General features: G+C 39.2%; 1 protein-coding gene across 6 annotated transcripts in view; it reads left to right on the top strand.

Moving 5' to 3' along the window:
* The window catches only part of INTS6L (integrator complex subunit 6 like), a 61,639-nt gene extending 50,184 nt beyond the window's left edge, over window positions 1-11,455 (top strand). For 3 of the 6 annotated variants that reach the window (XM_077145222.1, XM_077145223.1, XM_077145218.1), the window contains 4 exons: window positions 144-378; window positions 3,079-3,453; window positions 4,560-4,653; window positions 10,691-11,453. In XM_077145222.1, coding sequence (XP_077001337.1) covers window positions 144-378; window positions 3,079-3,453; window positions 4,560-4,653; window positions 10,691-10,814 — 828 coding nt within the window. In that variant the 3' untranslated portion in view covers window positions 10,815-11,453. Of the gene's footprint in view, window positions 1-143; window positions 379-3,078; window positions 3,454-4,559; window positions 4,654-10,690 lie in introns of all 6 variants that reach the window. The other 3 variants (XM_077145219.1, XM_077145220.1, XM_077145221.1) reach the window with 3 other exon arrangements.
* Window positions 11,456-12,363: the final 908 nt, after the last annotated feature.

Genomic DNA, 12,363 nt, shown 5'->3' with positions numbered 1-12,363 from the left:
GGGGGAGAGTAAATCTTTGGCCCATGATTAAAACTTAAATTAATGATTTAATCTATAGTTGTATACGCATTTGAAGAGTGTTTGCCATTTTCTGCTGGCCAGATTCTTCTCTTTAATGGCATATGTTCAATGATGTTTTGTAGGGAATGATGATTGATGAAGCAGATGAATTTGTGGCAGGGCCTCAAAGCAAAGTGAAACGTCCTGGAGAACCCAACAGTCCTATGTCATCTAAGAGAAGGCGGAGTATGTCCCTGCTGTTGAGGAAACCACAAACACCACCTACTGTAACTAACCATGTGGGCGGAAAGGGACCACCCTCAGCCTTGTGGTTCCCATCTTATCCAAACCTCATAAAACCCACCCTAGTTCATACAGGTATAGAGTAGTGGTTATGATTTCATTATGGCTCCTAAAGGACTAAGACACTAAACAATCTTATTTTCCTTGTATTCATTTCTCTTGTGTTAAATTTTTGTTCATTAAGTAAACCATTATTCAATTATCTGCCTCGTAGGTACAATAAGCCTTGTGGTGAGCTGAAACCCTGTGTTGAAGAGCTCAATCTATATGAGTAGAAATAAGATCTTTACCTAAATAGTAATTAACATGGAACAGAGAGATGTGAGCATGTTTGCTTTGTCAGGACAAGCCATTTGGAGTGGCTACAAGAGTGAGAAGGAGAAAGCTGGCTGCTGAGCAGTAGGAGAAGATGGGCTTAATAGGAGCATGGGTCAGCACTTGCTCTCTGCCTGTCCTCAACCCAGTTCAAGTTTGGCTTCTGCCCCTTGTACTCTGTTCTCATCAAGGTCACCAGTGTCTATTGCTTCTCCACAGCACTGACACATGTACACTCCCTTTCTCACATGGAAACCTTGGCTTTCTGTATACCCAGCTCTACTGTCTCTCTTCCTCTCTTACTAGTGTTCCCTTTTCATTTGCTTTTTCTGGTTTATCTTCTTCTTTCCCACCTCTAAATTTTGTAGGGCCCCAAAGCTCAATCCTCTTCTCTACACTATCTCTAAAGTTGATCCCATGTAGTCCTGGGGCTCTAAGTATGACTTATATTCCAACATCCTCATGTATACTTCTAGGCTACAATTTGTTCATGAACTGCAGGCTCAAATTCAACTACATGGCATCACCACTTAGGTGTCTAATGGGCATATAGAACTCCACTAGTCCCATGTTTTAAACTAAACTCTTGTCCTTCCCCTTCTCGAGACCAGCTCTATTTTGAGCTTTCTCCATCTCAGTTAATGTTACCAGCCAGCAGTGTGGTGGTAAAGCTTTAAAAGCCATCTATACACAGGTGGGGGAAGGTAGGAGGGTGGACACCCTGATTTGTAGTGTTTGATGATGTCCACAGTGTAAATACCTCCCAACATGGTTCATTTCATGTTGCCAACGTAAAGTCACTGAATACGTACTCAGACTCAGGAATGGCTGGGTACGAGCTGCCCTCACAACCATTGTCTGCCAGCTCCTGCACACCCATGGCCCTATTGTTCACCCAGTAGTGCAGTGAAAAACCTTAGCATTGCTGTGATTTCTCTTTCATTATTCTCTTGCTTTAAATTCCTTAGAAATTCCTCGCATCTTGACATCCAATATAAATCCTAAATCCCACCACTTCCCTCCATCCCTCTAGTAGTCCGTGTTGTCATGATCTTTCACAGTAACCTCGCTTCTGGTCTACCTGCCCCCCTTTCTTGCCCCCATATAACCCTCTTTCTGCCCTATTGCAAGAGTGATCATGATGAAAAGAAACGTATATCATGCCACGGCCCTCTTGAAAAATCCTTTCTTAATGTTTCCATGCACTCAGAACAGAATCTGAACTCCTTGCTATTGTCTACAAGGATCTTCATGAACTGGCCCCTGCCATCCTCTTCCTATAACCTCTCTGATCAGTCTCCTCCTTGCTCTCTTTGCTCTCTCTCTTACTCTTGCACCAGGCTCTTTCTTCCTCATGGCCTGTGCACTTGCCCTTACCAACTCTTAGAACTCATCCTCTGGATCTTCTAATGACCAGCTCATCTTCTAAGGCTCTGCTCAAAGAACAGCCCCTCAGTAAGGCCCTGCTTAACCACTCTGTCCTCTCTTCCTCTTTATTACATCCCTGTTTGTTTCTTTCCCAACAAGAATTCAACCTGTAATTATTTTGTTTGCATATGGTGTACCTACTGTCTGACATCCCTAAGAGGATGTAAGTTTTATAAGGGTAGGGATTGTTTCTGTCTGTTTGGTTCACTGCTGATCCCTGTATCCTGGCACAGTGCCTGTGCAGAGGAAGTTGATTAAATGAAGTAGAGGTGTCAGACTTGGAGTTAAAAGAAACCCACTCCAAAAAAAAAAGAAAAGAAAAAAAACTCAGCTATGATCCTGTTATTCAATAATCAACTTTTGTGAATTTTGAAATATTTCAGTGAATAATATAATGAACATCCATGTACCCACCATGCAGATATAACTAACTTTAATGTTTCTCTATAATTGTATTATCTCTTTTTAAAATAAAATGTTTCCTATATAAAAAAAAGAAACCCACTCCTCTGAAACAGAGAGAAGGGTGAGGAGAATCATCCAGAGAGGTATATTTGGTGATGGAGTCAGACAGGGCTTTAAAACCTAATGGCACCTCTATTTTTTTAGTATTTTGGAGGTAGAAAAGACAGAGGTTGAGGGGTGCCCACATTATCTGGCTTCTTGCTCAGTAAAGCATGGAAGTTTAAATGCGAATTTCAGAAATCATGGCATTGAGTGAAACTTGCAGCTTTGCCACCTGTGAAGGGTAACAAGACAATGCTAAGTCATGACTGCCAGGTATCTGTGAATGTTTATTAGTTGTACTGTCTCTCTTGGTTTTTGTATGTATTTATAGTGGCAAGAAGAGAAGGTAGTTTATATTGTGCTATCTTTCCTGAGCTCAATATGAGGGGGTTGAGATTCCTACCTGATACATCCTCCTGCTTTATGAAATAAATACTTACTAAGAAACTGAAGTGGACAAGGTTGTATATATGGGGGTAATGAAATGTACCTACCTCAAGCTCAACCTCTTACTTTGTTTTCTAGATGCTACTGTCATTCATGATTGCCATGAGGAAAAGATGGAAAATGGTCAAACACCACCTGATGGCTTCTTGTCAAAATCTGTTCCACCAGATCTTGTGCATATGCCAGGAGATGGTATTTCAGCCAACAAACTGGATTCTGTATCTAATGACATAACTTGTCTCAGGAAAGATGGACTGGTTCACCAACCTTGTAGTAATGCTCTTGTAGGTGGAACCGTAAACTGCAATCTCTCTGTAGATGATCGAAAAGTCACACCCGTGTCTTCTTTGGGAACTGCGCTGAATACAATGCAGATAACTCCTGCTATGGCACAGGGAATCAATGCTGATATAAAACATCAATTAATGAAGGAAGTTCGAAAGTTTGGAAGAAGTAAGTAAGGAAAGAACATCTATCAATAAAACAATGAGAGGTTACTGTCATTCTATGATTTAGAAAACATTTCAGCTTTGTATTCAGGCACATTTTTTGGCAGAAATTTAAAGTGTTTTCCACTTTAAAGTGTTTTCCTTTTTACTTTGATTTAAAAGAATCAATATACTGGGGCTGTGGGGGTAGTTCAATGGTGGAATTCTTGCCTGCCATGTGGGAGACCTGGCCCATACACTTCCCAAACACACAAACAAACAACAATTCAACAAATGTGCTGTAACAATGGGATACTCACAGGGAAAACGAATGAAATGTGACCTTGCTATACAGCATACAAAAAAAAAGTAAACAGCAAAAAAAAAAAAAATCAATACACCTTTTTTTTTCTTTTTTGGTTTTCTTGTTTGTCATATTAGTTTCCTGTTGTTACTGTTCCAAATTACCATAAACGTCATGGCTTAAACAACACAAATTTATTGTTTTACAGTTCTTAAGCTCAGAATTCTGAAATCATTTTCACTGGGTAAAATCAAGGTGTTTGCAGACCAAGGTTCCTTCTGTGGACCTTGAGAAACAATCCGTACCCTTGACTTTTTAGCTTCTAGTGGATGCCTGCATTCCTTGGCCCATAACCTCTTCTTCAGCCTTTCAGACAGCAGCATAGTAACTTCTCTGGTCTCAGACCTCTACTCTCATCCTTACATTTTTCTCTCTATTACCCCATTCTGACTGTCTCCTCTTATAAGGACATATATGATTATATTCAGCCCACATGGAGAATTATGTATACTGTCCCCATCTCATTATCATTAACTTAATTACATCTGCAAATTGTCTTTTGCCATGTAAGGTAACATATTAACATGTTCCAGGGATTAGGACATGGACAAGTTTAGGGCACTATTATTCAAACTACTACACTCGGTTAGTGTTCACAAGAGTTTTTGTAGTAGGTACGTGCAGATATCTGTATCTAAGTGTTTAAAATACAAACTATATGTAGCTTGGTAGCCCATTATGAATGATTACTGAGGGTACCCAAAGACTTAAGTAGTATTTCCTGTTCATATTTTTAGAAACATTAACAATTTTTTAAATGTCTTTAGAATATGAAAGAATTTTCATTTTGCTTGAAGAAGTACAAGGATCTCTGGAGGTCAAGAAGCAATTTGTTGAATTTACCATCAAGGAAGCAACAAGGTGGGTGGAAAGAGGAACTCTTCTTTTTTTTTCCTTATGCAAGGGAGCCTCTCCCAGAAAAGTGGAAGGAACAGGCACTGCCTTTGCTTTTCTCAAAACCTGGCCTTCACTTATAAGCATGCTCTCCACAGGCATTTAGATTGATATTATCTGAGTCTAACATATTCATCTGAGTCCTCAGAGATTTCCAGGCCCACTGTAGTCTCAGGTGGGCTTGGGCCCTTAACTGACACTCTTGGTGTTTGCTAAACTGTATCTTTCCATGAAGATGCATGTGATAGTCCCATGGAAATTTTAAGCTGCTCTTTCTATCTCCCATAGTTACTTGCACATCATAGGTGCTTTACAAGCCTTTTTAACTCAATTTTATTTTTGAAAAACTTTCAAATATACATATTTAAATATGTATAAAACTCAAAATTTACCATTTTAGCCACTTTTCAATGTACAATTCAGTGCTATTACTTGCATTCACAATACTGTGCAACGATCGCCAACATCCATGACCAAAACTTTTTCATCACCGCAAACAGAACCTTTCCACCTATTAAACAATAAGTTCTCCTCCCCTCACCTTCCCCACCCAACCCCTGTTAACTTGCTTTTTCTAGGCATGTCACATAAGCAAGATTACGCAATATTTGATTTTTTGTGTCTGACTTATTTCACTGAACATGAAGCCTTCGAAGTTCATGCATACTGTGGCATGCATCAGAACTTCATTCCTTTTTATGGGTGAACAATATTGCATTGTGTATCCATACCACATCATTTTGTTAATCCATCTGATGATGGACACTTGGACTGCTTCCATCTTTTGGCAATTGTGAATATGCTGCTATGAACATCAGCATGCAAGTATCTTTTCAAGTCCCTACTTCCAATATTTTGGGGTATATACCTAGAAGTGGGATTGCTGGGTCATACGATAATTCTGTACTTAACTTTTGAGGAGCTGCCAAACCCATTTCCACAGTAGCATCACCATTTAAAACCTTCCAACAATGTGTAAGAGTTGCAGTGTCTCTGCATCCTTTGCCAATACTTATTATTGTTTTTTTTCAATAATAGCAATCCTAATGGGTGTGAAGTGGTATCTTATTGTGGTTTTGATTTGCACTTCCCTGAAAACCAGTGATATTGAGCATCTTTTCATTTGGTTATTGGCTATTTGTATGTCTTCTTTGGAAAATGTCTATTCAAATCCTTTGCCCATCTTCTAATTGGGTTAGTAGTCTTTTTGTTATTGTGTTGGTTGCAGCAGTCCTTTATACATTCTGGATATTATACTCTTATCAGCTATGGTTAGCAATTATTTTCTCCCGCTGTGTAGGTTTGTAGGTTTTTTCACTTTCTTGATAATATCTTTTGATGTACAAAAGTTTTTAATTTTGATGAAGTACATTTTATCTGTTTTTTCTTTTTTGTTCATGCTTTCATTGTCATATGTCTGGAAAATCACCACCAAATCCATAGTTATGAAGGTTTTTTCTAAGAATTTTATGGTTTTAGTTTTGTTTAGGTCCTTGGTCCATGTTTTAGTTTTCTAAAGCTGCCGGGATGCAATATATCAGGAACAGAATAGCTTTTAAAAAGGGAATTTATTAAGTTGCAAGTTTACAGTTTTAAGGCCATGAAAATGTTCAAATTAAGGCACCAACAACAGTTTACCTTCACTCAAGAAAAGCTGATGCCCTCCAGAACACCTCTGTCAGCTGGGAAGGCACATGGTGATGTCTGCTAGCTTTCTCTCTCAGCTTCTTATTTTGGAAGCCTTTCCTGGGGGTTTTCCTTCTGCATCTCCAAAGGTCCTTGGCTGTGTGGGCTCTGAAGCTTTTTCCGAAATAATTCCTTCTTAAAGGACTCCAGTAAGGAACCCTGCCTTGAATGGGTGGAGACACATCTCCATGGAAATTACCTAATCAAAAAAGAGCCACCCACAGTTGGGTGGGTCATATCTCCATGGAAACAGCTTAATCAAAAGCTCTCACCCAGCAGTACTAAATCAGGGTTAAAGAACACAGCTTATGGTTTCAAACCAACACATTCTCCCCTCTGGACCCTGAAAAGACATGTTCTTTCCAAATGCAAAATACGTTCATTCTATCACAATGTCAGAAAGATTTAAACCATTTCAGTAACAACACAAATACAATACAAAGTCAGAAACAGTATAAAATCTCATCAAAGTCAGCCACAGGCACGATCTAGCCTAAGGCAAAATTCTCTGGCTGTGGACCTGTAAAATTGAGAACAAGTTTTCTGCTACCACACATAAAGAAGGGGCAATCATAGGATACATATTCCCTTTTCCATAGGGAGAAATTGGAAGGAACACAGGGGTCACTGGACCCAAACAGTTCTGAAAACCTGCAGGGCAAACTCCATTAGATTTCAAAGCCTGAGAGTCATTCATCCTCAGGGCTTTAGAAAGTGGCAGTCCCACCTTTTCCAAGGGCCTACGCAGAAGACTTGCTCTCTCCAAATAGTGGGGTGAGAATTGCAGCATTGAAGGACACTGGGGAGACCACTTTTTTCTGGGCTCCACCCTCTCCAAGCATCGAGGCAACAACCCCCTCAGAACAATGGGCTGGCAGCAAGGCTCTCCCCAATCTCCAAGGAATGTGCTCCACCCTCGCGAAGGCCTGGGACACCAAAACCCTTCCAGAACATGGAGGTGGAAGGCCACCCTCTGCTTTCAGGACAAACTCACCCTCTCCAAGTGCATGGGTGGATCCACTTTCCTAACCTGAGCTTTCTTGGCTTCAGACCTTGAAGTTTCCATGGTTCTGCTTTTGAAGTTATTTTTCCTTCAATTTGCCCCTTCTGTGTCCCTTTTAGCCCAGACTGCAATGGTTCCATTTATACGAATCCCACAGCATTCTTGTTGGTTTTCTATGTAGTAGACAAGGATCATACCCATCAAACAAGAGGACTTTCCACAAGTCCTTCCTGGATAACTCCATCTCCAATCCTGGCTTTTTCTGAAATGGCTGACTGTTTCCATGTTTGGTTAAATCCTCATGTGGGGCACTATTCTCTGGGGTCTCCCTTCCTGGAAGCCCAGGATTTTCCAGGCCATCAATTTCTGGTTTCTTTGTACCTGGGAGTTCAGTTCTCAGCTTATCTCTTTCCTGTCACAATTCCCTATAAGCTGCAAGGAGCATCCAGACTGCACTTTCCACATTTAATTTGGAAATCTGTTCAGCTAATTATCCCAGCTTGTGGCTTTTAAAATCTGCTTTCTATCCAAAACCAGTGGTAAATTTTGCCAAATTCTTTGCCACTTTAAAGCAAGGATCACCTTCTTTCCAGTTTGCAATAACACATGCATCATTTCTAAAGCATTATCAGAAGTGTATCCTTAGAGTCCACATTACTACCAGCAGTCTAGGCCTTCTCTATCAAGCATTCTAGGCCTTCTCTGTTAAGATCCTCACAACTCTTCCAGATTTTCCCCCTTATCCATTTAAAAAGCCATTCCAACATGTTTGGTATTTGCAAACTGCAGCAGCATCCCACTCCCTGTTTTAGTTTGTTAAAGCTGCCAGGATGGCTATATACCAGAAGTGGAATGGCTTTTTTTTTATTAATTAAAAAAAATAGCAAACAAACAAAAATATTAGCATATCATTCAATTCTACATGTACAATCAGCAATTCTCAATATCATCACATAGTTGCATATTCATCATTTCTTAGAACATTTGCATCGATTTAGAAAAAGAAATAAAAAGACAACAGAAAAAGAAATAAAATGATAACAGAAAAAAAAAGACTATACATACCATACCCCTTACCCTCTCTTTCATTTATCACTAGCACAGAAATGGAATGGCTTTTAAAAAGAGAATTTATTAAGTTGCAAGTTTACAATCTAAGGCCATGAAAACGTCCAAATTTAGGCTCCAGCAAGAGGTTACCTTCACTCAAGAAAGGCTGATGCCCTCCGGAACACCTCTGTCAGCTGGGAAGGCACATGGCAACATCTACTAGCTTTCTCTCCCAGCTTCTTGTTTTGTAAGGCTTCCCTGGGGATTTTCTTTCTGCATCTCCAAAGGTCTCTGGGTCTGTGGGCTCTGAAGCTTTTTCCAAAATAATTCCCTCTTAAAGAACTCCAGTAAGGAATCCCGCCTTGAAAGAGTGGAGACACATCTCCATGGAAACCACCTAATCAAAAGGTCCCACCCACAATTGAGTGGGTCACATCTCCATGAAACAGCTTAATTAAAAGATCCCACCCAGAAATACTGAATTAGGGTTAAAGAACATGGCTTTTCTGCATACACAACAGTTTCAAACCAGTGTAGTCCATTTACAGTTAATTTTTGTATATGGTGTGAAGTAAGGTCCGATCTCATTCTTTTGCATTTGGATAGCCAGTATTCCCATCATCATTTGTCGAAGAGATTGTTCTTTCCCCAATTAATATATTTGGCACTCTTATAGAAAATCAATCGTCCATAGATGTTAGGGCTCATCTCTGAACTCTCAATTCTGTTCCATGAGTCAATATGACTATCTTTGTGCCAATACCATGCTGTTTTGATTACAGTGACTCTGCAGTAAGCTTTGAAATCAAGACGTGTGAGACCTCCAATCTTATTCTTTTGCAATATTGATTTGGCAATTTGAGGCCCTGTTCTAGTTTGCCAGCTGCTGGAATGCAATATACCTGAAACCGAATGGCTTTTAAAAAGGGGAATTTAATAAGTTGCAAGTTAACAATTTTTAGGCCATGGAAATGTCTCAATTAAAGCAAGTCTATAGAAAATTCCAATCTAAGGCATCCAAGGAAAGATACCTTGATTCAAGAAGGCCGATGAAGTTCAGGGTTTCTCTCATCAGGAAAGGCACATGGCAAACATGATCAGGGTTTCTCTCTTGGCTGGAAGGGCACATGGTGAACATGGCATCATCTACTAGTTTCCTCTCCAGCTGCCTGGGAGGCATTTTCCTTCTTCATCTCCAAAAATCGCTGGCTGGTGGACTCTCTGCTTTGTGGTGCTGCGGTGTTCTCTACTCTCTCAGAATCTCATGCCTTTTTCTCTTGTAGTTCTCTAGCTTTTTCCAAAGTGTTCTTCTTTTTAAGGATTCCAGTAAAACCAGTCAAGATCCACCCAAATGGGTGGAGTCACATCTCTATCTAATCAAGTTTAATACCCACATTTGATTTGATCTTCTTGGAGATAATCTAATTAAAGGTTCCAACATACAGTGCGAAATAGCAGTTAAGAGAAACAGCTGCCTTTACAAAATGGGATTAGGATGAAAACATGGCTTTTCTAGGGTTCATACATCCTTTCAAACTGGCACAGGCTCCTTGCAATTTGGTATGAATTGAGGATCAGCTTTTACATTTATGCAAAAAAAAGGCAGGGATTTTGGTAAGAATTGTGTTGAATCTGTACATTGTTTTGGGTTGTATTGATATCTTAACAATAGCAATTCTTCCTATCCGTGAACACAGGCTGTCCTACTCAGTTCTTCTTTAATTTCTTTCAGCAGTGTTTTGTAGTTTTCATGTCTGAGTCTTTTCCCTCTTTGATTACATTTATTACTAAATATTTTGATCTTTCAGATGCTATTGGAAATGCAATTGTTTTAATTTCCATTTTGGAATATTCTTTGCTGGCATATAGGAAAAACTGAAACTGATTTTGGGGTATTAATCTTGTAGCTCACCACTGCTGAATTCATTTTATTAGCTCCAGTAGTTTTCTTGTAGATTCTTGGGACTGCTATATAAAAGATCATGTCATCTGCAAATAGAGATAGTTTTATTTCTTCCTTTCTAATTTGGTTGCCTTTTCTTTATTTTTCTTGCTTAATTTCTCCAGCTAGATATTTCAGTGCAATGTTGAATAGCAGTGGTGAAAAGCAAGCATCCTTGTCTTGTTCCTGACATCAGGTGGAAGGCTTGAAGTCTTTCACCATTGTCTATAATATTAGCTGTGCATTTTACATATATGTGCTTTATCATGTTGAGGAAATTATTTAGATACCTTTTGGTTAATGAAATCTTTCTTTACTTTCAGGTTTAAAAGACGAGTCTTAATTCAGTACCTTGAGAAGATACTAGAAAAAATAAATTCCCATCATCTCCTCAACAAAGTTAATCACATCAACAACAGATCAACATGTTATCGCAAAGACCAATGAGAACCCAGGACAAGTTTTCTGTGCTCTACAGTAGAATAGGATAGATATTGCTGAACCTTCCTAGAATGTAACAGTCAAGGGAGATGCTTTCCAGAGGCTAAGAAAAAGCTGTGAAGCCTCTTTAATTTTATGATTCTCTGTCAGTAAAAGCTGGGCTTTTGCCCTAAGAATTTCCTTTGAGTGTACAGTTTGTTGGGGTTTTTTAAATTTGTTTTCCCACCTGAGGAGGTTAAATTATTAATTCAGCAGCCTAAAATCAGTAAAAAAAAAAAGTGCTGCCCCTACCACAAGCAATAAGGGTTCACTCATCTGAACTTTGCCATTCTTGGCATTTCCAGAATGATTAGAGGCCACCTGCTAGTGTTCTTAGTATATCCTTTAGAAAGATAAGGTGTACTACAGAATCCAACTGGTTATCATCTGTGTGCTGAATAAAGTTTTCAACAATTTCTAGTTGTGCCTTTTAAACATGCAAGATTTAGCATAGTTTGAATCAATGAGTAAGGAAGCTGCTACTTGGGCTTTATTGAACAATAAATGCATCCCTGTAACTTATTTCTCTGCAGGAGGAGGCGGGTGCAGCCACCAAACAATCTACCTCCAGCTTGCTTCTGTATTTTCCAGAGACATTACAAACTGCACCTGAGGCTGCCCCAAGCCCCGGCATCTGTTCTTTGTATTATATACGATGAGGGCAATAAGTCTTCAGGTAGACTTGCACATTCTATTCTTTGGAAGCACTAAAAGAAAAACAAACTAATGTGTATTTTTTCCTTTAATGTTTATACAAAGGTTTATATGGAGCAATATTGATATGTTTTTATTAATTTGCAAAAATTTAAGTGTACAAACAAGATTTTGACTTGGCATATATATAATAAATCACTTTATTGATTTTCACAAGATCATCAATTCTGGAGATATTTCTAGCTATGCCTTTCTCATGATTTATTATTCCTTCCAGGAAAAATAGTGCACGTTTTTCTTTAAAAGCGTAAGATATGAACTTAAGGATATAAACTTCGAAACATCATTCACAGAAGAGTGATGCCAGTGAAAATGGTATTGTAGGTAACTCTAAGGAACCATTCCTACCCAGAAACACTGAATAAAACTGGCAAAAACTGTCAGAAACAACTTTATCAGAACTCTGGGAAATAGTCAAAGGTTTACAGAAATTAAGCAAATACTGAATCAGGAGAAAGACCACTGAAACACAGCCGGAAAGTCTTATGCAATTTAACTTACCCTTAGCCCAACCCCATCCCTGGCATGGTAACAGTCTGGAAGATGGCAGCCTGCATTCTTAAACGGGTCCTGGTACATGAGGATGCAGAGCAGACTTTTTCCCCAAGGATTTGTGTTTGACTTCAGGGGCTTGCCTCTGTTTCACCTCTGTGGGGACTCTCAGAGAGGAGAAGAAACAGTTATGTGTAGGATAATCCTCAAAAACCTTGAAAGATAAGTGAACAAACTGCTGCAGCCTAAGACAAAACAGTGGGCCAAACAACAGATACACCAAAAGTGTAGGAGGAAAATCTAGGAAGTG

The sequence above is a fragment of the Tamandua tetradactyla genome, chromosome X (genome assembly GCF_023851605.1).
Source record: "Tamandua tetradactyla isolate mTamTet1 chromosome X, mTamTet1.pri, whole genome shotgun sequence".
Taxonomy (NCBI): Eukaryota; Metazoa; Chordata; class Mammalia; order Pilosa; family Myrmecophagidae; genus Tamandua; species Tamandua tetradactyla.
This window is presented reverse-complemented; position numbering and strand designations above follow the sequence as displayed.